This window comes from Eurosta solidaginis, chromosome 4, assembly GCF_040869045.1.
Source record: "Eurosta solidaginis isolate ZX-2024a chromosome 4, ASM4086904v1, whole genome shotgun sequence".
In the NCBI taxonomy this organism is placed as follows: domain Eukaryota; kingdom Metazoa; phylum Arthropoda; class Insecta; order Diptera; family Tephritidae; genus Eurosta; species Eurosta solidaginis.
The window spans coordinates 274,338,336-274,363,223 of NC_090322.1; the positions used below are offsets into that span (position 1 = coordinate 274,338,336).

General features: G+C 42.6%; 1 protein-coding gene across 1 annotated transcript in view; it reads right to left on the minus strand.

Annotated features, from left to right (window-relative positions):
* Positions 1 to 14,237, minus strand: part of Snx27 (sorting nexin 27) — a 60,476-nt gene extending 46,239 nt beyond the window's left edge. The window contains exons 1-2 of the mRNA XM_067786287.1: positions 13,838 to 14,237; positions 13,497 to 13,653 (exon numbers count right to left, since the gene is read on the minus strand). Of these exons, the coding sequence (XP_067642388.1) occupies positions 13,497 to 13,653; positions 13,838 to 13,997 (317 nt within the window). The 5' untranslated portion in view covers positions 13,998 to 14,237. The remainder of the gene's footprint in view (positions 1 to 13,496; positions 13,654 to 13,837) is intronic.
* Between the last annotated feature and the right edge of the window lie 10,651 nt (positions 14,238 to 24,888).

Sequence of the window (24,888 nt, forward strand, 5' to 3'; positions counted from 1 at the left end):
CTAGTAAGTAACAATATAACAAAGTTCTGTAACGAAAAGGGTCTTGTGAATGAAAAACAATTTGGGTTTAAATACCAACATTCTACCACGCAAGCAATTCACTGTCTTGTTTCATTCATCAACTGGAACTGGCATAAAAAATATTGTACAGGCGCATGTCTGATTGATCTAGAAAAAGCATTTGATGGACTATGGTTGAATGGTCTAATATTTAAATTAATTAAATACAAATTTCCTCTGCATCTGTTAATGTTAACTTACAACATGATATACAAAAAACAATTCACAATATCTAATGGTGTAATGCAAAGCTCCCAAAATTTCAAAATGGAAAATGGGTTGCAGCAAGGAACAGTAAACTCTCCAATACTCTTTAACATTTTTATTTTGGACCTTATAAATAGTTTTGAAAATATCATCTCATATGCTGATGACCTCGTCATCTATCACGCAGAGAATACTATATATGCCATAAACTCAAATCTTCAAAAAACCTTTGATGAGATAGAAACATACACAAAAAATTGGCACCTTAAAATAAACATAAACAAATGCGAGACAATCTTGTTTAGGCCCCCTGTTAAAAATTGTAGCCAAGACATACGAAAAAATTGGAAAAAATTCGGAATAAAAGCAAGCACGAGCGGCTCAAATATTTCGGTGCAGGACAATGTAAAATATCTAGGAATAAACTTAGATAAGTTCCTATACTTTAATAATCATGTAAATAAACAGTTGGAGCGAGCCAGTAGTGCATTCTTTTCATATAAAAAATTGTTCTATTCACGACATGTATCATCCAGAGTCAAGATAATCATGTACCAATGTTTAATACGAACCATAATTACATACGCCGCTCCTATATGGTTCAACATATCTCCATCCTACATGGAAAGAATTAGAATTTTTGAACGCAAATGTCTAAGAGTATGTACATCACTTTATAGGAAACCACTAAGTGATTACAAACAATACTATCCCAATAGCCAACTATATAATAAAGCCAAGGTTCACAGGATAGATAATTACATAATTAACCTTATAAGAAATCACATACAAAGATGCTTCAACTGCGATATGAATAACCTTATAAATGGGCCATTCGACATCAACGAAAATTATATAAAAGAGTCTCTGAAATTAGGATTCACTCCGCCAGAGGCATTTATCTACCTTGACAAAAATAAGTTGGTGCGAAATGATGATGCTGTACCTATGTTGTACCACAGATACCGCAGAGCGACAGACAAATCGATTAAACTCTCCCAACCTGAAGAAGGCGAACTTCGATTCGAAATGAGTATACCTTCCAGAGATGTGAAAACCTCAAAAGATACCTTAAAATGTTGGTGGCTACAGGACTAGCCTAAATATGTAGTTTTAAGTTTTTATCAGTTTTTATCTTATACAAATCATTACATTTATATAATGTTTTTTTCTTAATTTTTTCATTATATTACCAAATTGCTAACTAGGTTTTCATACATATATGTTTCATTGAATAACATACAAACTCTCATGGAAATATCTGTTACCACAAAAGTATACGAATAATATTTATCATAGATACTGAGAGCTCCTCTTTAGACATTGTATCTTTTTTTTTGCAACTAAATTTTTAGTCTAGTTTATTTGGATTAAGAAAACATATGTATGAAACTTTAAAAATAAACAACAAAAAAAAAAAAAAAAACGCTCAAAAGTAGCCATATTGAATATCCTGTTAGACAGTTGACGGATAAGATATCACACTTATTTTATCCACAATGCATCCAAATTTTATATATCATAAAAATCAATGTTTATAATAAAACAAAAACAAACAACAAGTATAAAATAAAATAATTAAAAAACTAAATTTTAAGTTAAACAGTTTTATTGAAAACAATACTTACATGAAGTAATAGTAATACTAAAAGCTAGAAAATAATTAGGTAGGTCCTAGGTACTAGTCATCACACTCCTCATCAATCTAGGGCGTTGATCAGAAAAATAAATAAAAGCGTTGGACGCGTGAAATTTCTAAAAATGTGAGGCGTAGCATAACCTTACCAAGGTTCAGTTGGTCTTATATAAGACTATCAATAGAAATTTGACGCGTGCAACGCTTTTATTTAATTGTCTGATCAACGCCCTAGATTGATGAGGAGTGTGATGACTATGTAGTACCTAGGACCTACCTAATTATTTTCTAACTTTTAATATTATTATTACTTCATGTAAGTATTGTTTTCAATAAAACCGTTTAACTTAAAATTTTTTTTTATTATTTTATTTTCAAGTTTTTAGTCTTTATTTAATTGCCTATTATTTCTCATTCTATATAGTTCATTTAGTGACTCATTATTACAAGGACTCTTTCCTGACAATTTGTTGCAATCTAAGTCCTGAATACATAATCCTTCCAAAGACTTTACTCGACTCTGCACCACGTATGCTTGTCCCTCCTCCAACTCCAAAATATTTTGATATCACTTCTACCGGACTGTATGTAATATTTGTTCCAAATGAGCCAAATCGGAAATCACAGGTTGGTTTCTATTTCTATATATGGACCAAATCAGGACACAAATAAGATTTTTTTGAATATTCCGATCCTTGCGCCACCTAGCGGCGATTTAATTTCACAGACCGTTTTCTATTCTTGTATGTATTATGTGTTCCAAATATGAGCCAAATCGGACCACAAATACGATTTTTTTTTAATATTTCGATCCTTGCGCCACCTAGCGGCGATTTTTTCTTATTATTGCATTGTCATCGGGTTCTGAACTATATTCCAAGTTTCAAGCGTGTAGCTTATCGGGAAGTTACTGAAATTTCAATTCCAAAATTCGTGCCAGACAGCCAACCAACCAGCCAGCCTGTCAAGTCAAGCTAAATAAAACCGTTTAAAAACATATACCTTCTTATGTATTAATTAATGAACATGCAGAGACACTACACTATATGACATTGGAATCAGGCGACCATCTGAAGATGCTAAGAAAAGCGCTAGGTTATTGTTGCTGTTGTAGCGATAATGACACTCCCCGAAGGCCTTGGGGAGTGTTATCGATGTTGATGGTCCTTTGTCGGATGCAGATCCGCTACATTCCGGTACCAAGCCCGACCATTTCGGGAACGATTTGTTATGACCACATGCGGCCTTCTAGCTCATACCGCCCTTCCGCCCCCTAGATCCATGAGGAGTTCGGGGTCGCCAGAGACTCGGCTGTTAATGACACAGGATTCGCCACGGATAGGTGAGGTTGACAATTGGGTTTGGAGAAGCTATATATTGCGCTGGCAACCTAAAAGGGTTCACACAACCCCTTGAATTTGGTATTTTAGTCGCCTCTTACGACAGGCATACCTGCCGCGGGCATATTCTAAGCCCCTAACACACTAGGGGAAAAAAGCGCTAGGTCACGAACAATAGTTAGGTGGCAAGAACGGTGGGAAGAATCGAGAAAAGGGACCTTCATGCTAGTTCGGAATATAGCGGAATGGTACGAGCGAAAACACGGCGAACTAAATTACCACCTCACACAGATATTGAGCGGGCACGCAGAACATGTAATGTTTCCCTGCCCTCGTTTTCACGGTGAAAGAATCTCTGTATACGGAGTTTTTGAAGAGGAGCCTTCCATTAGGAATTTAGTTCCCCGAATGGGCGGACAAATCGATTTTTGGACTTCTGTGAACAAGATGGCCTTTATTGTTATGACGAAATTGATGCATGCTGAAAGGGAGCGTAGAGAAATGCGCATACGAAGTAGGGGCGACTAAATCACCCCCCACCTCCCGGGACTTTATGCCTAACAGCGGTCCTACGGGGTGCGTACACATGAACAGGATTAGCATGGTTTCATTGAGCCACTTGAGGGTAGTGTGCTACCACAACGTCCAATAAAAAAAGTTTGGCAACTTAAATTGAGGATATGTAGCGAATTGAGTGGAAGGCAGTAAACATTGTAAACCTTAACAAGTAGCGCAACTAACAGCTGATCGCTAAAAAGTAACACACATACACAAACATTACTAACGTCCATATTACGTAAATCTTTAAGAAGCTCAAGTTCTATTTTTAAATAAACTGTGGAAATTTTGGAAGATATCGCATTGAGGATACCTTCAATTTAATCTGCCAAACAATATAGTAAACAATGACATTAAAAGAAGTTTTACCATTATTCCAGTGTATAAATATAGTTTCAAAAAACTTAAAAATACGCAATACGCTATTAAATAATATAGAACTGAAAAGTTAAAAATACTTTTCAAAAATATTAAAACAACAATGAACGAAAAATACTACACCATTTCCAGTTGTAAATGAGAAAGCGTCATTTGAAAATGAGAATAGTGACTTTAAAAGGAGAAAGCGTCATTTCAAAATGCGAATAGTTACTTGAAAATGAGAAAGCGTAATTTGAAAATAAGATTTGTAAATTGTATATGAGATTTGTCAGTTGTAAATTAGAAAGCGTCAAATGCAAATGCGAAAGCGTTATATGGAATTGAGAAGTCACTTGTAAATAAGAATAGTCAATTGTAAATGCGAAATCGTCATTTTTAATTGGAAATAGTGAGTTGTAATTGAGAATAGTGAATTGTAAATGCGAAAGCGTCACATAGAAATGAGAACAGGCACTTGTAAATGAGAAAGCGTCATTTGAAAATTATAAAGCGTCAATTGTAATTGAGAATAGTCACTTGTAAATTAGAATAGTCAATCGTGAATGCGAAGGCGTAATATGTAAATGAGAATAGTAATTTGTAAATGAGAAAGCATCAAATGGAAGTTCGAAACCGTAATTTGTAATTGAGAATATGTAGTCAATTATAAATATTAAGAATATTAAGAATAAAATTTGTAAATTTTATGTAAAAGTATAAGTAATAGTTCCTTCTCATCCCACCACTGTACAAGAACTTGGACTTTTCGCCCCTGCGGGTTAGGGGGCTTAGAATATATCCGCGGTAGGTATTCCTGTCGTAAGAGGCGACTAAAATACCAAGTTAATTCAAGGGGTTGTGTAGCGCAACCCTCGCAAAGGGTTGCCAGCGCAATATATAGCTTCTCCAACCCAATTGTCAACCTCACCTGCCGGTGGCGAATACTGTTTCATTAACAGCCGATGCTTTGATGACCCCGAACTCTTGATGGATCTAGGGGGTGGGGGAGCGGTAATGGCCTAGAAGGTTGCATGTGGTCATACCAAAAATATCGATTGTTACCAGAACGTACAGGATCTGCATCCTCCAAAGGACCATCCATATCGATAACACGCCCAAGGCCTTTGCGGAGTGTCCTTATCGCTACAACAACAACAACAACCTGGACTTCTCTTCAAAAAATGCATAAGTAGTCCGAAGTCCGAGGGACACAATGAGAATAATCAACAAAGCCTTACTAATACCTAGTATTATTTTAGTGAATTAAATAGTGGTTAAATACCATCCAAAAAGCTAACCACGGTTTAAGGTTATTAAGCAATAAGTTTGGATCTGCTTTCTCATTTACAAGTGCCCATTCTCATTTCCATATGACGCTTTCGCATTTTCAAGTGATACTTTCTTATTTATAATTGACTACGTAAATGCTTTCGCATTTATAATTGACTATTCTTATTTACAAGTGACTATTCCCATATGGAAGTGATGCTTTCGCATTTACAATTGACTATTCTCATTTCCATATGACGCTTTCGCATTTATATCTGACGCTTTCTAATTTACAACTGGAAATCGTGTAGTACTATAGTGAAAAAAGCGACGGGCGGTCGATATACGAAAAATATGACACAAAGGCGCCCCCGTTTTTTTACAATAACACTAGTAGTTTTTTCGTTCATTATTTGTTTTAAACTGATTTTGAAAATTATTTATAACTTTTTAGTTCGATATTATTTAAAAGCGTCTTTTTAAGTTTTTTTTAACTATATTTATTTTTCACTTTTTAGTTTCATATTCTATAAAGGCGAGGTTTGTAGTTTTTATACTCAGTTGAGCAGAGCTCACAGAGTATATTAACTTTGATTGGATAACGGTTGGTTGTACAGGTATAAAGGAATCGTCCGTCCGTCTGTCCGTTAACACGATAACTTGAGTAAATTTCGAGGTATCTTGATGAAATTTGGTATGTAGACTCCTGGGCACTCATCTCAGATCGCTATTTAAAATGAACTATATCGGACTATAACCACGCCCACTTTTTCGATATCGAAAATTTCGAACAACAGAAAAAATGCGATAATTCATTGCCAAAGACAGATAAGGCGATGAAACTTGGTAGGTGGGTTGACCTTATGACGCAGAATAGAAAATTAGTAAAATTTTGGACAATGGGCGTGGCACCGCCCACTTTTAAAAGAAGGTAATTTAAAAGTTTTGCAAGCTGTAATTTGGCAGTCGTTGAAGATATCATGATGAAATTTGGCAGAAACGTTACTCCTATTACTATATATATGTTTAATGAAAATTATCAAAATCGGAGAACGACCACGCCCACTTTAAAAAAAATTTTTTTTAAAGTCAAATTTTAACAAAAAATTCAATATCTTTATAGTATATAAGTAAATTATGTCAACATTCGACTCCAGTAATGATATTGTGCAATAAAATAAAAAATAAAAGAAATTTTCAAAATGGGCGTGGCTCCGCCCTTTTTCATTTAATTTGTCTAGGATACTTTTAATGCCACAAGTCGAACAAAAATTAACCAATCCTTGTGAAATTTGGTAGGGGCTTAGATTCTAGGACGATAACTGTTTTCTGTGAAAAAGGGCGAAATCGGTTGAAGCCACGCCCAGTTTTTATACACAGTCGACCGTCTGTCCTTCCTCTCGGCCGTTAACACAATAACTTGAGGAAAAATCGATATATCTTTACTAAACTTAGTTCACGTACTTATCTGAACTCACTTTGTATTGGTGTAAAAAATGGCCGAAATCCGACTATGACCACGCCCACTTTTTCGATATCGAAAGTTACGAAAAATGAAAAAAATGCCATAATTCTATACCAAATACGAAAAAAGGGATGAAACATGGTAATTGGATTGGTTTATTGACGCAAAATATAACTTTAGAAAAAAATTTTGCAAAATGGTTGTGACACCTACCATATTAAGTGGAAGAAAATGAAAAAGTTCTGCAGGGCGAAATCAAAAGCCCTTGGAATCTTGGCAGGAATACTGTTCGTGGTATTACATATATAAATAAATTAGCGGTACCCGACAGATGATGTTCTGGGTCACCCTGGTCCACATTTTGGTCAATATCTCGAAAACGCCTTCACATATATAGCTACCACCACTGCCTTTTAAAATATTCATTAACACCGTTCGTTTGATACCCATATCGTACAAACAAATTCTAGAGTCACCCCTGGTCCACCTTTATGGCGATATCTCGAAAAGGCGTCCATCTATAGAACTAAGCCCCACTTTCTTTTAAAATACTCATTAACACCTTTCATTTGATACCCATATCGTACAAACAAATTCTAGAGTCACCCCTGGTCCACCTTTATGGCGATATCTCGAAGAGGCGTCCACCTATAGAACTAAGGCCCACGCCCTTTTAAAATACTCATTAACACGTTTCATTTGATACCCATATCGTACAAACAAATTCTAGAGTCGCCCTTGGTCCACCTTTATGGCGATATCTCGAAAAGGCGTCCATCTATAGAACTAAGGCCCACGCCCTTTTAAAATACTCATTAACACCTTTCATTTGATACCCATATTGTACAAACGCATTCTAGAGTCGCCCCTGCTCCACCTTTATGGCGATATCTCGACAAGGCGTCCACCTATAGAACTAAGGCCCACGCCCTTTTAAAATACTCATTAACACCTTTCATTTGATACCCATATCGTACAAACAAATTCCAGAGTCGCCCCTGGTCCACCTTTATGGCGATATCTCGAAAAGGCGTCCACCTATAGAACTAAGGCCCACTCCCTTTTAAAATACTCATTAACACCTTCCATTTGATACCCATATCGTACAAACAAATTCTAGAGTCACCCCTGGTCCACATTTATGGCGATATCTCGAAAAGGCGTCAGCCTATAGAACTAAGGCCCACTGCCTTTTAAAATATTCATTAACATTTTTCATTTGATACCCATATCGTACAAACTAATTCTAGAGTTGCCCCTGGTCCACCTTTATGGGGATTTCTCGACAAGGCGTCCACCTATAGAACTAAGGCCCACGCCCTTTTAAAATACTCATTAACACCTTTCATTTGATACCCATATCGTACAAACAAATTCTAGGGTCACCCCTGGTCCACCTTTATGGCGATATCTCGAAAAGACGTCCACTTATTGAACTAAGTCCACGCTCTTTTAACATACTCATTAACACCCTTCATTTGATACCCACATCGTACAAACAAATTCTAGACTCCGCCCTGGTCCACCTTATGGCGTCCACCCATATATCTATGGCCTACTCCCTCTTAAAATACTCTTTAATACCTTCCATTTGATACACATGTCATACAAACACATTCCCGGGTTACCCTAGGTTCATTTTCCTACATGGTGATTTTCCCTTATTTTGTCTCCTTAGCTCTCAGCTGAGTATGTAATGTTCGGTTACACCCGAACTTAGCCTTCCTCACTTGTTTAAACTATATTTGTTTGAACTCTCTTTTTCGCGCCTAGCCTAGAAAGTTGCAAACAAATATACATACATGGGAAGCTAATATACGCGTGTTAAAACCTGTTTTCCTCTTACCTAAAACCTACCATTTACAATAATTGATAATAAATATAAAGAAAAGGGTTACATCGTTTTTGTGTCTGGTGAAAAAATTGAAAATGTGGGCACTTGCCCTTTTAATAATAAACGATTCAATTGTAACGTGATTTACCATAGATATGTCCATATGTGTGTTTGTATACATAAAACCTATGTTTTAACAAATGGCTTTTATTAACCACTGAAACGTTTAACTAAGAAATACATACATAAGTAGAAAGAAAACAAATGTCAACATTAAAAACATATGTAAAGTTCTTGCAAACTTGTTTCCAAAATGATGACTAATTATAGCCAAACATACTAATTTTCATACCACAATGTATTGATTTCTTACTGCATTTTATAGAATTACATGCTAGAAGAAAACTATGATGTTCTCTCAAATGAGACGGGGAAATCGAATGACAGATTTATTTCCTATTTAAACGAACCAACAAGGATTTCTTCTGGCACCTGCTTGGATCATATTTTTTGCCGTTCCAACAGTTTGTGCACCTTCACTGGAATTAATCTGGATCTGAATATTACAGATCACTCCATGACTGGTGTCAAGATAGGATTTCCCTTTCAAGAAAAAAAGGAGAAACCAAAAATAACAAAAATTAACTATTCGCTACTAAATGAAAAATTACGTCAAGAGGATTTGGTTGATTTTTATTCAGAGACTGACATATCCAAGGCGTACTCTACATTTTTAAATTTGCTTCAAAATTATATCCAGTTTGCTAGCTTTAACCGCGCTCCACGAAAAAAATTAAATTAAACTTAAACCTTGGATAAGTTTTGACCTTATCAAGAAGACAAAGCTTAACAATAGACTGGGTGCAAAGTGTAGGAAACACCCAAATAATCAAGAGCTCCATTCCAGGTATAAAAAGTTGTGTAAGCAATTACAAAAGAATATTAAGTCGCAGAGAGATACTTATTTTCGTAATAGGTTACTAGAATGTAGCGGCAACACAAAGAAGGAATGGGAAATTGTTAAAATCAACCCAAACGGCATCGGTGATGAGAAGACTATTGCTCTAAGTGATCATGGTAACATCATTGACGACTCCTCTGCTGTATCTAATATATTTAATGATTTTTTTGTTTCAGTCGGTCAATCTAATGCCTCTTCCTGCAATTTTGTGATGTCAGGTAGGGAAGGAACTAGTTCAGGCAATAGTTTTTTGTTTGAACCTTTCTCTGGCTTTGAGAACCTAACAATAATAAAACAACTTAACAACTCCGGTTCTTGTGGTCATGATGCTATTTCCAACCAATTGCTTGAACATATAGCCCTTAACCTACTAGACATTCTGAAACATCTCTTCAATGCTAATGTTTACTCAGGAACTTTTCCAGAAGACTTGAAATGCGCGATTATTATTCCTCTATTCAAAAAGGGTAACAGGGAAGATAAAAACAATTATAGGCCAATTTCATTAGTACCTTCCATTTCTAAGGTTTTCGAGAAAGCCCTTAAAAGCCGTATTTTACTATTTCTTGAAAGCAAGAGCTTTTTCAGCCCAAGGAAGTTCGGATTTAGAGCCAACCGGTCAACCGAGGATGCTCTATTAGATTTTTGTATATTTATTCAACAAGAGTTGGACAGTAAAAACATTTCGCGAGTTTTTTCGTTGACATCACAAAAGCTTTTGATACTGTGGATCATGTAATTATACTCAATAAATTATATCATACTGGCTTTCGAGGATTTATAAATGAGTGGTTCAAATCGTATATTAATGGAAGAGTACAACGCGTTAAAGTCTGCGGAACCCTCAGTAGCTCTAATCCAAATAAAGTTGGCGTTCCACAAGGTTCCGTCCTCGGTCCTGTTTTATTTCGGGTGTACGTAAATTCAATTTTCGACATGCCATTCTTGGGGAAGGTCACTGCATTTGCAGATGATCTAGCGATAGCTTACGGCTCATCAAATACGTTCGACTTGATAAGTAGCATAAATCATGATGTACATATTTTAAGAACGTGGTTCGCTAAACACAAGCTCGTTGTTAGCAATAAAACCAAACTAATGTTTTTTAGCTTGAATGCAAAAATAAGACCAGATGTAGTCCTCCAGTTATGAGCGTGTCGCTCTCCGCGATAATTCGTGACAAATGGCTCAGTATGATATTTTTAATCCGCTCGCTATTTGTAATAACGAGTGCTTTATAATTGATGGTTTTGAAGATTTTCGATATCTAGGTGTAACTGTAGATCAAAAAATGAACTGGGGCATCCACATATCCCGCCTAAAGCATCATCTCCAATATTCTTTACGTTGTTTCTATCATCTCAGAGGTTGCTGCTCAAAATATACCCATAAAACAGTTTATTATGCGCTTTTCCATTCTAAATTGTTATATGGTATCAGGGGTGGGAGGGGGGGGGGGGGGGGGGGGGGGGGGGGGTTGGAGCTCCTTTAATAAAATTCAGTCTATCCTAGTTTTACAAAAATTCGTTATTCGTAAAATATCTAATGTAAATCGACTGCATCCCTCAAGAGAGCTTTTTAGAGGTCTAGAGATTCTTCCAATAAGAAACCTTTATTATTTTAAAGTTTTAAAAATCTTTTTCATTAGGTGTGGTTATCTGCAGAGTATGAGGTCGGAAACTTATAACCTTAGGATAAACTTTCATCCTACAGTTATTGTACCTCCTTCCAGAACCACACACTAAACAAAGTTTTATACAATGGTATCCAGGAAACTCTTCAACATACTACCCTCCGAAATTCGGGTCATGAGTAATATTCTACAATTTACAAAATGTGTGAAATCCTTTCTTCTGAGGTTCTCACATAATGAAATCGAGGTTTTGCTACGACCTATTCAATAAGCAGCTTAATAACAGAGACTAAAAGAAAATAAAAGTAGTAACTTTCTTTACTTTATTTTATATACCTACACCATTATTTTTCTTTTACTTACTTTTAGCTTTTCCACAGTAGCATCTTGTAATTAGGCTAAAAATCATATGTAGGTTTTAAAAAAAATTATAACTTAATTTCAATATTTAGCAGTCACCCCACTGCACTAATATTTCAATATTTTTGATAGATATGACATTTGTCACTATGTTAAGATTAACATAAAAAATGTCTTACCTTTTTCTTATATCTACACGGTCTCATACACATATGATGCATTCGTTAGTTTATACTTCATAATGTTAAACTTTTTTATTTTTATTTTGCTTTTGTAACTTTGCTACATATGTAAATAGATAGGTATAAGAAAAATGCTCAATAAAAATGAAAATGAAATAAAATGAAAATTTAAGTAGGTTTGGATTGCCCTACGGAGAGAACAAATTCTTAAGTCAACATAACAAAACGCCGGTATATTTGTCTTAAAACCTAAAATACGTAGATATGAATGTACACATATATGTATGTTTGTGAGTATGTTCATTTGTAAAACTGTATAGTAGGCGAAAGATAATTTAATTATGCTTAATTCCAAATACGAACGTATATACATATGTCGCTCCTAATTATAACTATACCGGAGCACCAACAAAGTAAAATTTCCTTAACATTTATAGACTACGTATGTACATACATACATATGTATTTACTAGGGATCAAAGCAGTAGCTTATAACTTATTGATGAATGATATTTTGATGACAAATCAACCTCTGAGGGGGCGTATCAGCCATGTCGCTCAATTACATAGATATATTATGTATTAAATTTCCGCCCATTTATTTATGTTTCAGTTGTTGTTGTTGTTGTTGTAGCGATAAGGTTGCTCCCCGAAGGCTTTGGGGAGTGTTATCGATGTGATGGTCCTTTTCCGGATACAGATCCGGTACGCTCCGGTACCATAGCACCATTAAGGTGCTAGCCCGACCATCTCGGGAACGATTTATGTGGCCACATTAAACCTTCATGCCATTCCCTCCCTCCCCACCCCGAAGTTCCATGAGCAGCTTGGGGTCGCCAGAGCCTCGTCTGTTAGTGAAACAGGATTCGCCGCGGATAGGTGAGGTTGACAATTGGGTTTGGAGAAGCTATATATTGCGCTGGCAACCTGAAGGGTTGCGCTACACAGCCCCTTCAATCTGGTATTTTAGTCGCCTCTTACGACAGGCATACCTACCGCGGGTATATTCTGATCCCCTAACCCGCTGGGGGATTATGTTTCAGTAAAAGTCTAAGTCAGCGGTCGATTGCAAATACGCGTCCGAAAATATCGGGATAGATGTCGAACAATGCGAATTGACCTCGACAAAGGCGGAAAATAATGTGGACTCTCGGCAGATTTTTGCAGGTGTAGTTGAAAATTTTCATGTGGTTGTTGTAATTTTGTTGTATAGACGAAAAAAAAGTGTTCAAAGGTATTTTGCATAAATTTAATCAGCCCATTTATTATAGGCGCGGCCGAAGGCTGCCAATTCCAAAATAATGGTCTGCGCAAAAGTACTATGGATCTCATCCCCTGTTCCCCAAGTGCTCTGTGGTCATTTTTCGGGTTTTCGAGAATATCTTTTAATAGCCGAAAAATTTTTTATTTCCGCCTTCGTCGTCTTGATTGTGTCATTTGACAACTCTCCCCACCCGTATTAGCAGTCGACCGCTGTTCTAGACTTTTGCCTACATATGTTTCTCCGAAAACAAGTTTTGACAGATGGGTATTTCCAATGCTTTAGTGTACTACATAAGATAACAGGAAACCAAGTTTTCTTGATTTCTGAAGTTGAAGGGTCATCTAGTTTCACCCTTAATCATACTTACACCTCTAGTATTCGATCTCCTTTCTTTATTCCAGCTTTTTCTGCTGCTCCATTTTCTAAAACTGCGCTAACATGTTGTAGCGGAGCATACAATTCACCATTTATTGAGCGAAGTTGCCCACCCTCGGAAACTTGCCCACGAACATTGAAACCAAAGCCTGTAATCAAAAGTAAAAAGAAAATCGATAAATTGGCTTTTTGTTTTATTTAAAATCTTAATATTAAATCTTCAGCACCGTTTAAATGCTTGTTATAGTTTTAAGAATCCATATATTTTGCTTATACATAAATAATAAAAAAGCTTATCACCAAATTTATTATAATACATCACTCAAATTTTACCTGTTTCCGTTTTGTATATATGTACAACTCGCGGACCACTTTGCGCTGCAGAATCGCTGCCAACTCCACCGCCACTCATAATTAATCCTTCAACTGTTGAGTTTAAAACTCTGGTTTTTTTTCTAAATTTAAATCCGTTTTTTGATATTTCTGTTTTCATAAAATTTATTTGCGTAACTTTTTTTCCCTGGCCACGTCCTTAATTGTTGCCCGTTGAGATGAACTCTACAGCCCATAAGTAGGGAAATACTCAGTTCCTGTAAATCCGGCTAAATCAATTGTTCCTGTTTTATTATAGTCACTTTTCAGAATTAATAATTAATTAAAAATGTATTATTTCACTTTCAGCAGCGAACAAAAATATATGAGAAAATAAAATCAGACTACCCAAAAGTGCATTGTAAATTTTACCAAGTAGCGCAACTAACAGCTGATCGGCGAAAATTCGCACATTCACACGCACAGTTCTCGACTCAATTTCAAACAAAAACTTTGGATTAAATAATTTGAGTTAAATAACTCAAATTTTAAAGTGAGATAATCCTTACGAATTTATGTATATACAATATATAAGCCGTTTTTGTTGTTATTAAAACAATAGTTTTATTTTTATTAAAGCTCTTATCTTTTTTTTTTTAACCTTGAAAAATCTCCGAACACCATTCCTTCATTATATGACATTCGACTGCCTAGTCCACTGCCTTCCACTCTATTCGCAACATAACCTCTACTAAAGCTGCCAAACTATATAGTAAACAATGCAAAAGTGGCTGCCAGCTGCGACGGTGACAACATCCTTGCCATATTTTAATGCGAAGCATCTGTCATGCAATGTTTTAAGGGCCCGTTGCTGATACTTAGCATAGACTTGACTTGACTTGGTGTTAACTTGTAACTTAGCCACGATTATACTCCACTTACATAGAAAATCAAAATTCAACAGGCTTCTAATGGCCCATTACTGATACTTAGCATAGACTTGACTTGACTTGAGAACTGTCACTTACAGTTCTGTTAAATGAACATTGCATGTTACTGATTACTCAAAACTTAGCAACACTTAACTTGACTTAGGCAAGGTGCACATGAGGCTACGCGTCATAGACGCTGCAGGCGAAATTTGTACGCTTTGATGCCGAACACATGTATTTAAATGGAGAGCTGCATACGAGGCGTCAGCTGCATGAAAGCGACAAAGCACAAAATTTTCGTGTAGCTCAGCGTACAGCAATGTTGGTCGCTGAGCGTACGTACGCTTGAAAAAAAGGAAGAACAAGATGTTTGTTTACATTTTTTTGTATGCAAATTTGTGTAATTAGTTAAAAAATGTTACTTTAGTTAATGAAAGTGCGTGAAAGGTATATTACCACAGCAAAAAAGAGTATTAAACACCACAATAGCTTGGTTAGACATTGTTGAAGCGTTTAAAAGGCTAAAAAGTGTTGGAAACTAGAAATCACCCTTTTCTCTAGTCCGCGGTGGTTTAAAATTGCCCTTCATAATTTACAAAGGCACGGGGATGCAAACAACGTTTAATACCTATTTCCTTTGGTTTCGGGGACGAATAGAGATGAAGAAATTTAATTTTTTTTATTTTTTTTCATTAATTGTTTGCTTTTTGTAGCGACGCTCGAAAGTAGCTTCGTGTGCAGATCTTGAGGCGTAGAGAAATTGTAGCTATATGAAATATCTTGTACGCGTCTATTACGCGTAGCCTTGTGTGCACCTTGCCTTAGAAGTCTGTTGAATTTTGATTTTCTAAGTGATTTTTACATTTTGAGATGCCATTTGTTTGTTTCCATTTCATTTTAAGATTTTGTCACACAAATTGGCATTTATTGAATATGATGCCACATTGTATGCGCTAAGTGGAGTATAATCGTGGCTAAGTTGCCTAGTTTACGCCAAGTGAAGTCAAGTCTATGCTAAGTATCAGTAATGGGCCCTTAAGTCAATTTAACACCCCTATTATGAACTCATACGATACACGATAAACGCTTGCAATCTGTTATACCATATTATGAAATAAATGCTAGCGTGTGAAACCCGATCGTTAGCGTTTATCGTTTATCGTGGTATTGCCATACGCTAACTATCGCATCAACTGTTCAATTTTCTACGCTAGCCATCGTTGATAAATTTTTGCACGATACGTTGGGAGCTATTTAAATAAAAGTAAATATAAAATTATTACAAAATCTAAAGGACCCAACTAAAGCCTCATTCCCAACACTCTGTTGCAACACCCTGGGCAAGAAGCCTTAAAGTGGCACAAACCTTCAAAATATTTGGGATGGATGACCTATTTTTACGGGCGCGCAAACTGCCTTCTTTTTCTGTTAAGACATACTCTAACATCAATTTTGTTTATTAAACTTTTTCTTTACTTTTAGTATGTCAGGGACTTACAGTGTAGAGTTCATTTCAAGAAAATTGGAAGCATCTCTCAATTTTCTTATTTCTATGGCATCTATGCAAGTTTCGTCAATTTGTTCATTTGAGTTTATATAAAAGGTAACAGAGGTTGCACAAAACATTTTATTATTACAGCTTTTAAAAACTTTTGCCACTTTCACGTACAAGATAAATGAATTGTTAGTATTTACGTTTTGTTTTGCTATCTGTTTCGTATAGATTCACAAAAATTTGTAAACAAAACTCTACTGTCATTCACAATAGTACATCTATCGGGCGTGTGGAAATCGCAATATGAAAGCTAATTTTTTACGATACGCTAGCAAGCGTTTATCGTCTATCGTATAAAAACTCATAATAGGGGTGTAAGTGTTGCTAAGTTTTGAGTAATCAGTAACATGTATGAGGTGGGTTTTGTCTAAGGCTGGGGTAGCGCTCAGTCAATCCAGAGTCGAGTAAAGGTCCCACAAACCCCTACTGAATAAATACACAATGTTTATGTGTTACGAACACACGCACACACGGCTGAAGATATTAGGCGGACAGCAGCTTTCCGTCGCAAGATGGCGAGGGGGCGGAGCGTCGACTAACGGTCGTTGCAGTAGAGGAGGTTCGGTAGGGCGGCTGAACGGTCGGGTAACGGACGGACTGGTACGGCGGTACGGAAGCAGCGGCGGGATAGAAGCAACGGCTTAACTGCGGTAGGATGGCAAGCGGCCAACGGTCGTCGTCGCAGTGGCGGGACGGATGCAGCGGCTTAACGGCGGTAGGATGGCGGACGGCCAACGGACGTCGTAGCAACGGCGTGACGGATGCAGTGGCTTAACGGCGGTAGGATGGCGGACGGCCAACGGACGTCGTAGCAGCGGCGTGACGGATGCAGCGGCTTAACGGCGGTAGGATGGCGGACGGCCAACGGACGTCGTAGCAGCGGCGTGACGGGTGCAGCGGCCTAATGGCGGTAGGATGGCGAGCGGCCAACGGTCGTCGTAGCAGCGGCGGCACCAGAGGGGCGACGATGCGGCGGCAGCGGCGGTGGGCTACGGAGCGCGTACCAGGGCCGTGGTGAGAGGGGATGGTAGGGAGGGTAGGGCGGCTGAACGGTCGGGTAACGGACGGACTGGTACGTCGGTACGGAAGCAGCGGCGGGATAGAAGCAACGGCTTAACTGCGGTGGGATTGCAAGCGGCCAACGGTCGTCGTCGCAGCGGCACCAGAGGGGCGACGATGCGGCGGCAGCGGCGGGTCGGGTAACGGACGGACTGGTACAGCGGTACGGAAGCAGCGGCGGGATAGAAGCACGGGTTAACTGCGGTAGGATGGCAAGCGGCCAACGGTCGTCGTCGCAGTGGCGGGACGGATGCAGCGGATTAACGGCGGTAGGATGGCGGACGGCGAACGGACGTCGTAGCAGCGGCGTGACGGATGCAGCGGCTTAACGGCGGTAGGATGGCGGACGGCCAACGGACGTCGTAGCAGCGGCGTGACGGATGCAGCGGCTTAACGGCGGTAGGATGGCGGACGACCAACGGACCTCGTAACAGCGGCGTGACGGATGCAGCGGCTTAACGGCGGTAGGATGGCGGACGGCCAACGGACGTCGTAGCAGCGGCCTAACGGCGGTAGGATGGCGAGCGGCCAACGGTCGTCGTAGCAGCGGCGGCACCAGAGGGGCGACGATGCGGCGGCAGCGGCGGTGGGCTACGGAGCGCGTACCAGGGCCGTGGTGATAGGGGAGATGGGCTGGTGACGGGGTTTACCTGGACAGCGGCTGCGTGTTCCGGGCGGGATAGGATGGGCGTACCAGCGGACTTGTATTGGTCGGTCGGTCGGCTTCGGCAGGATCGGGCTGATCGAACGTCTTCGGCAGGCTCGGTAATCGGCGGGGTCAGTCACCTGCGGGAGAAACTGCGAGGACTCGGGTTAGTGCTGGTTTCACCGCTGGACACCCCCGCCTCCCTACTTGCACAATAGTAGAAGGTGCGTCAGGGGGGTGGGGTTGTACCAGCCGAGACGCCGTGGGTCGACCCGTGGCGGAGGGGAAGTTCACCTTAATGGCACAGCGGTAGCCCCTTGTGCGCACGCATCGGTCACGGCCGAAACCAGAGCTGTGGAGAGGGGGTCGTGCGATCGTTCGGGCGGCGAGTCACTCCTTACCAGACCAGGACGACGGAGGGAAGGGTAGTCCGAAGACACCACTCGCGTCATCCTGGTGCAGCAGGGGGTGACTCGTGCCACGGCCGCACCCTCTTCTCCCCAGCTAACTAGAGGGAGTGGTTCCTCCGCTCCGGCCAGCCTACTAAAATCAGAGCTGAGGGGGGAGGGGGTTATTTGGTCATTAAGGCAGCGGGGCGCTCAACACCGAGGTGGGCGACGGAGGGAAGGATAGTCCGAAGACACCACTCGCGTCGTCCAGCCCAGGTGAAGGGTGACTCGCGCCATGACAGCGCCCCTTCCGCTCAGTCCGAGCCGCGGGGGAGGGGGGTTATTTGGTCATTAAGGCAGCGGGCCACTCAACACCAGGGTGGGCGACGGAGGGAAGGATAGTCCGAAGACACCACTCGCGTCGTCCAACTCTGGTGGAGGGTGACCCGCGCCATGACAGCGCCCCCTTCCACTCGGCTAGCTAGCCGGAGTGGCAATTTTGTCTTTAAAAAGACAACCACTCCCGCTGGCTCACCTGCGAGGCATGAATTGCAAAAATACAAATTCAATGTTTATATGGGTGGTGCCGCAAACTGGTTGAGAATTCAATGCACCATTATTGTGGTTTTCATTGGTTTGCTATTTAGTAGTTGTTGGCTACGCTATAAAACAATAAGTACAAGTGGTTTTTGGCCATGCTATAGAAACTGGTTGAGAAGTCAACGCACCATTATTGTGCTTTTTCATTGGTTTGCAATTTAGTAGTTGTTGAATATGCTATAGAAAAATAAGTACAGGGAGGTTCAGGTTTAGGTGAATAAGGAAATACAGGGGGAGTTACGTTATTATAACGCTACGTTACAGTCCCCATCCCACTTCGGTTGACGGAAAGCTGCGGTGGGGAAAGATGGATCTCCAGGCATGGCCTAGGTCTTATGCCGGTGTACATGTGGGCGAAGCACTTTATTTAAAGAAATTATTTTTTTCAAAAATATACAGAGTCATTCCACTTATATCTAACAGAGTTAATGTTATTGTAATTGTTCTAACAAAGTATTGTTTTTTTTATTAAAAAAAAAAATGTTCCACTGTTTTGGTTTTTTTTTTTTGTTTTTTGAAAAATAATTCACAATTCATTTCTGTTTTAAGTCTAAAAAGTTTTTGTTTTTTTGCTGTTTTCGACTCATTGTTGGACGGTTTGATTCCTGCAATGAGTAAGCAAAACGGGGGTTAGAATTCGTACGGCTTTAAATCTTGCAAGTGCGCTTGTTGTCGCTTTGTTTGCTCCGGGTGGCCTAATTTCACGGTGTTCGTGGAAACATATTCCATCACCAAGTACGGGCCGGAAAATTTTGGTGCTAACTTCTGGGCAAATTTGTCGGCCGCGGATGAGAGTGGATGGTCCCTTTTCATCACCTGCTCGCCTATGCGTGGCTTCCATTGCCGTCTGCGTAAGTCGTAGTATTTTTTCTGTTGCTTTGAAGCTTTGGCTAGGTGCCCTTTTATCTCGTCCCATAACTTTGTGATGGACGGTGGTACGGTTGGTGGCTCTGCTGGTACTGCTCCCTCCGTGCGCACTTGCTGCGGTGCTGTAAGGTCTCTACCGAAGTTTATTTCTGCTGCTGATGCTGTTGTCGATTCGTGGCTAGCCGTGTTTATCGCGAATGCTATTTGCGGAATCTCCTGGTCCCAGGTGCGGTGGTCGTCCTTGCATCGCTGAGCTATCATGGTTTTCACGACTCGGTTGGTTCGCTCGGTGCGGTTTTCGTGCGGGGCGTAAGCTGCCGTAAACTTGTGATCGACGCGGTGGTCGTTCAAAAACGCTGCTAATGCCTTCCCGACGAATTGTTTGCCATTGTCGGTGAGGAAGGTTTTCGGGCAGCCAAATCGGTATATGACTCTTTCTTTGAGTGCTATGATTACGCTTGTCGTTGTCGCTTGGCGCACTGGGATCAACTCCACCCACTTGGAGAATTTATCCACCATGACGAGGAGACAAGTATTTCCTTGCTTGGAACGGGGCAATGGTCCCACGAAGTCAGCGGTTACTATTTCCCACGGTCGTGATGATTGCATAGTTGCCATCAATCCTGCTGGGCGTCTTTGCTCGACTATGAATTCTGCGCATCTGATACACTTCCGTACGTGTTTGAGAACATCGCGGAACATCCCGGGCTAGTAATATTTCTGTTGTGCTCTCTTAAGCGTCTTCTTCACCCCGAGATGTTCGGCGGCGGCGGCGTCGTGGACTTCTTGTAGTACGTCCTTTCGTCGGTCGGCTGGGATGCACAGCTTCCATTGCGGTGACCGCGAAAGTTGATTTCTCGGGGAAATGTGGCGGAAGAGTCGGTTATCGACGATCTGGTAATCTGGATGTGCTTGCGGTTTTTCCCGCAACTGTCTTGCTTTCCTCTCGTGCCAGTCGTTTGTTCCGTTGGTTATGGTGTACAAAATGTCGTCATCGGCGTGTTATAGCGGGCAGCGGGAGAGCGCGTCGGCTACCACGTTCTGTGCTCCTTTCCGGTATTCTATCTCGAAATTATATTGTTGTAATTCCAGTGCCCATCTTGCCAGACGTCCAGAGGGGTTTTGGGGCGAGTGCAGCCATTTTAGTGAGTGGTGGTCGGTGATGACGGTGAAGTGATACCCCTCCAGGTACGGTCTCATCTTACGGATACCCCATAGCACGGCGAGGCATTCCTGTTCGGTGGCCGAGTATCGCTTTTCCAGCTGGGTTAGGCTTCGGCTGGCGTAAGCTACTACGTTCTCGTGGTCGGAATGGCGTTGATAGAGCACGACGCCCAGGCCCTCTCCGCTCGCGTCGGTCTGGAGAAAAAACTGTCGAGAGAAGTTCGGACAACAAAGTATTGGCGCGCTGGAAAGCTTATCCTTGAGTGCTTTGAAAGCGTGATTTTGTTGCGCCTATCATTTCCAGACTTGTCCCTTTTTCAGCAGTTGGTTAAGCGGCGCGGCGAGCGTAGAGAAGTCTGCCACGAAGCGGCGGTACCAAGACGCGAGTCCAAGAAAACGGCGGAGCTCTTTGAGCGTTTTCGGTGCGGGCATCTCCTGTACAGCGGATACTTTTTCTGGATCGGTGTGAATTCCTTTCGAACTGATGATGTGTCCTAGGTAATGGAGTTGTTGCTGGACCAAGCTGCACTTTTCGAAGTTTACTTGCATCTTGTGTCTTTGTAGGCGCTCGAACACTTCCCTCAGGATCGCCAAGTGTTCTGCGAAGGTATCTCCCAATACGATGATATCGTCCAGGTAGGCGAAAACTTTTGGTTGGAGTTCGGGCCCAAGTATCGAATCCAGAGCGCGTTGAAAGGTAGACGGGGCAGAGTGTAGGCCAAATGGCATGACTTTCCACTGGAACAATCCCCTGCCAGGAACTGTAAATGCGGTGTATGGGCGAGATGCTCTGGCGAGCGGGATCTGCCAGTAGCCGTTCTTCAAGTCAATAGTAGAAATGAATTTCGCCTCTTTCAGCTGGTCGAGAATGGCTCCAATTTGCGGCAACGGGTAAGCGTCTGGTTCGCTGGCGGCGTTGAGCTGACGGTAATCTATGCACATCCCCCACGTGCCGTGTTTTTTGCGGACTAGAACGATTGGCGAGCTGTACGCGCTTCGTGATGGTTCTATTCTTCCTCCTGCTAATAACTCGTCTACCTCTTCGTTCATGACTTGTTGCATGGCCGGGTTGCGGGGGTAGTATCGTTGCATCAGCGGTCGGTTGTGTTTGAGGCGAATCGTATGCTCGGCTGCAGTGCTTGGTCCGATGATTTCGCCAAACTGCTTTTGGTGATGCGCCAGGAAGTTTCCCAGTTCCGTGTTTTGTTCGTCGCTCAGGTGTTCTCGGCTCGTCTCTGAACATAGCGTATCCAGTTCGGGTGCTCTCTTGGTCACGGTGGCCGCTGACCATCCAGCGTGAGGATGATTCCCCTCTTTCTTAGGAAGTCCATTCCGAGGATTACCTGTTCGGCCAAGTTTGGGATAACGGACAGCATCGCGTCTGTGGCTCGTCCTTGATACACAATCCTTGCTGGGTAGGAGTTCGAGGTAAAGACACACGTTTGGTCTGCCAGCTGGATGCTTCGCTTGTTGGGGCGCGCCTTAATGTTAGTCTTTTGTAGGTGTTTCCGTACGGTGTCATCTACATAGGATAGGGTGGCGCCGGTGTCCACTAGTGCGCGCACGCTCATGCCCTCGATGACCACTGGTATATAGAATCGGCCATCTACTTGTGTTTTTGCGGTTGATTTGCCGGCGGGTGGTTCCCTCGGCTTCTCTGGCCGGACGTACGGTGCTTGGCGGCTTCCTTTAATAGCGTTGGACGGCGTTCGGGATGCGTTCTCGGTAAATGGGCTAGTCGGAGGACATGGGCAGTCCCTGGAGAGGATGTTGTCTTGGGCACACCGGGAGCAGAACTTCCTCCAGGGGCCCTTACATTGGAAGCGGTGGTGTCCGCGTGCCTTGCAGCGCCAACAGCACTCTTTAATGTCGTATTCCATGGGTAGGTGGTATAGGCTGTGGACCACCATTTTCCCCTGTTTCGCTTCCTCGCCCCTTCACAGCTCATACTCTTCCGTTAGCTCCAGGAGCTCCTCGATCGTCCTAAACTCGCTGCGCTTGACGAAAAGGCGGTATTCCACGCGTAAACCATCGTAGATCCATTCGAGGTGATTCTCTTCGCACATCGTCGGGTGTTGGCGGATCAGCGTTTCCAGTGCGAGGATGTAGTCCTTGGCCTTCTCTCCGCCTTGCTGTTTGCGTTGTCGGATGGCCTCTTCCAAATCTCGTATGTGTCGCTTAGGTAGAAAAAAATGTTGCACCTCCCTCCGCAGATCGCTCAAGCGGTGTATGTGTTGCTTACGGACGCGGTACCATTGCAGTGCTTTCCCGCGTAGAAGCTCCGGCAGTGTTGGGAGGAGCCGGTCGACGGGGTAGCATTCGGCAAGCTCCTCTATCCTCTCAAGAAATTCGTGCAGTGACTCCTCCCCCGAAAAGTGCAAGTCCCAGCGGCGAACGGTATTCATAAGTTCACCGTCGCTCATTTCGTCTCATTTCGGTGATGCGTTCTCTCTCTTTCCTCCGTGCGGCTGTGGGCTGTGGATCTGGATTGAAGGAATCGGCTTTGTTGTTGGCTGAGGTGGCGTAGCGAACTTCCCCTCTTCCTCGTTCACGAGTCGGTGTTCAGCAGCGTGCCTTCCGGAGCCTGTGTGTGTGTGTTTTTTCTAGCGATGTGTTCGTTGAAACCGCCCCGGCAGTGCTGGTGGTGGTTGTAGTTGTTTTTCCATGGTCATCTGCGGAGGAGGGTCCCTGCTCGGGCGCCATTTATGAGGTGGGTTTTGTCTAAGGCTGGGGTAGCGCTCAGTCAATCCAGAGTCGAGTAAAGGTCCCACAAATCCCTACTGAATAAATACACAATGTTTATGTGTTACGAACACACGCACACACGGCTGGAGATATTAGGCGGACAGCAGCTTTCCGTCGCAAGATGGCGAGGGGGCGGAGCGTCGACTAACGGTCGTTGCAGTAGAGGAGGTTCGGTAGGGCGGCTGAACGGTCGGGTAACGGACGGACTGGTACGGCGGTACGGAAGCAGCGGCGGGATAGAAGCAACGGCTTAACTGCGGTAGGATGGCAAGCGGCCAACGGTCGTCGTCGCAGTGGCGGGACGGATGCAGCGGCTTAACGGCGGTAGGATGGCGGACGGCCAACGGACGTCGTAGCAGCGGCGTGACGGATGCAGCGGCTTAACGGCGGTAGGATGGCGGACGGCCAACGGACGTCGTAGCAGCGGCGTGACGGGTGCAGCGGCCTAACGGCGGTAGGATGGCGAGCGGCCAACGGTCGTCGTAGCAGCGGCGGCACCAGAGGGGCGACGATGCGGCGGCAGCGGCGGTGGGCTACGGAGCGCCTACCAGGGCCGTGGTGAGAGGGGAGATGGGCTGTCGACGGGGTTTACCTGGACAGCGGCTGCGTGTTCCGGGCGGGATAGGATGGGCGTACCAGCGGACTTGTATTGGTCGGTCGGTCGGCTTCGGCAGGATCGGGCTGATCGAACGTCTTCGGCAGGCTCGGTAATCAGCGGGGTCAGTCACCTGCGGGAGAAACTGCGAGGACTCGGGTTAGTGCTGGTTTCACCGCTGGACACCCCCGCCTCCCTACTTGCACAATAGTAGAAGGTGCGTAAGGGGGTGGGGTTGTACCAGCCGAGACGCCGTGGGTCGACCAGCGGTAGCCCCTTGTGCGCACGCATCGGCTCAAGGCCGAAACCAGAGCTGCGGAGAGGGGGTCGTGCGGTCGTTCGGGCGGCGAGTGACTCCTTACCAGACCAGGACGACGGAGGGAAGGGTAGTCCGAAGACACCACTCGCGTCATCCTGGTGCAGCAGGGGGTGACTCGCGCCACGGCCGCACCCTCTTCCCCCCAGCTAACTAGAGGGAGTGGTTCCTCCGCTCCGGCCAGCCTACTAAAATCAGAGCTGA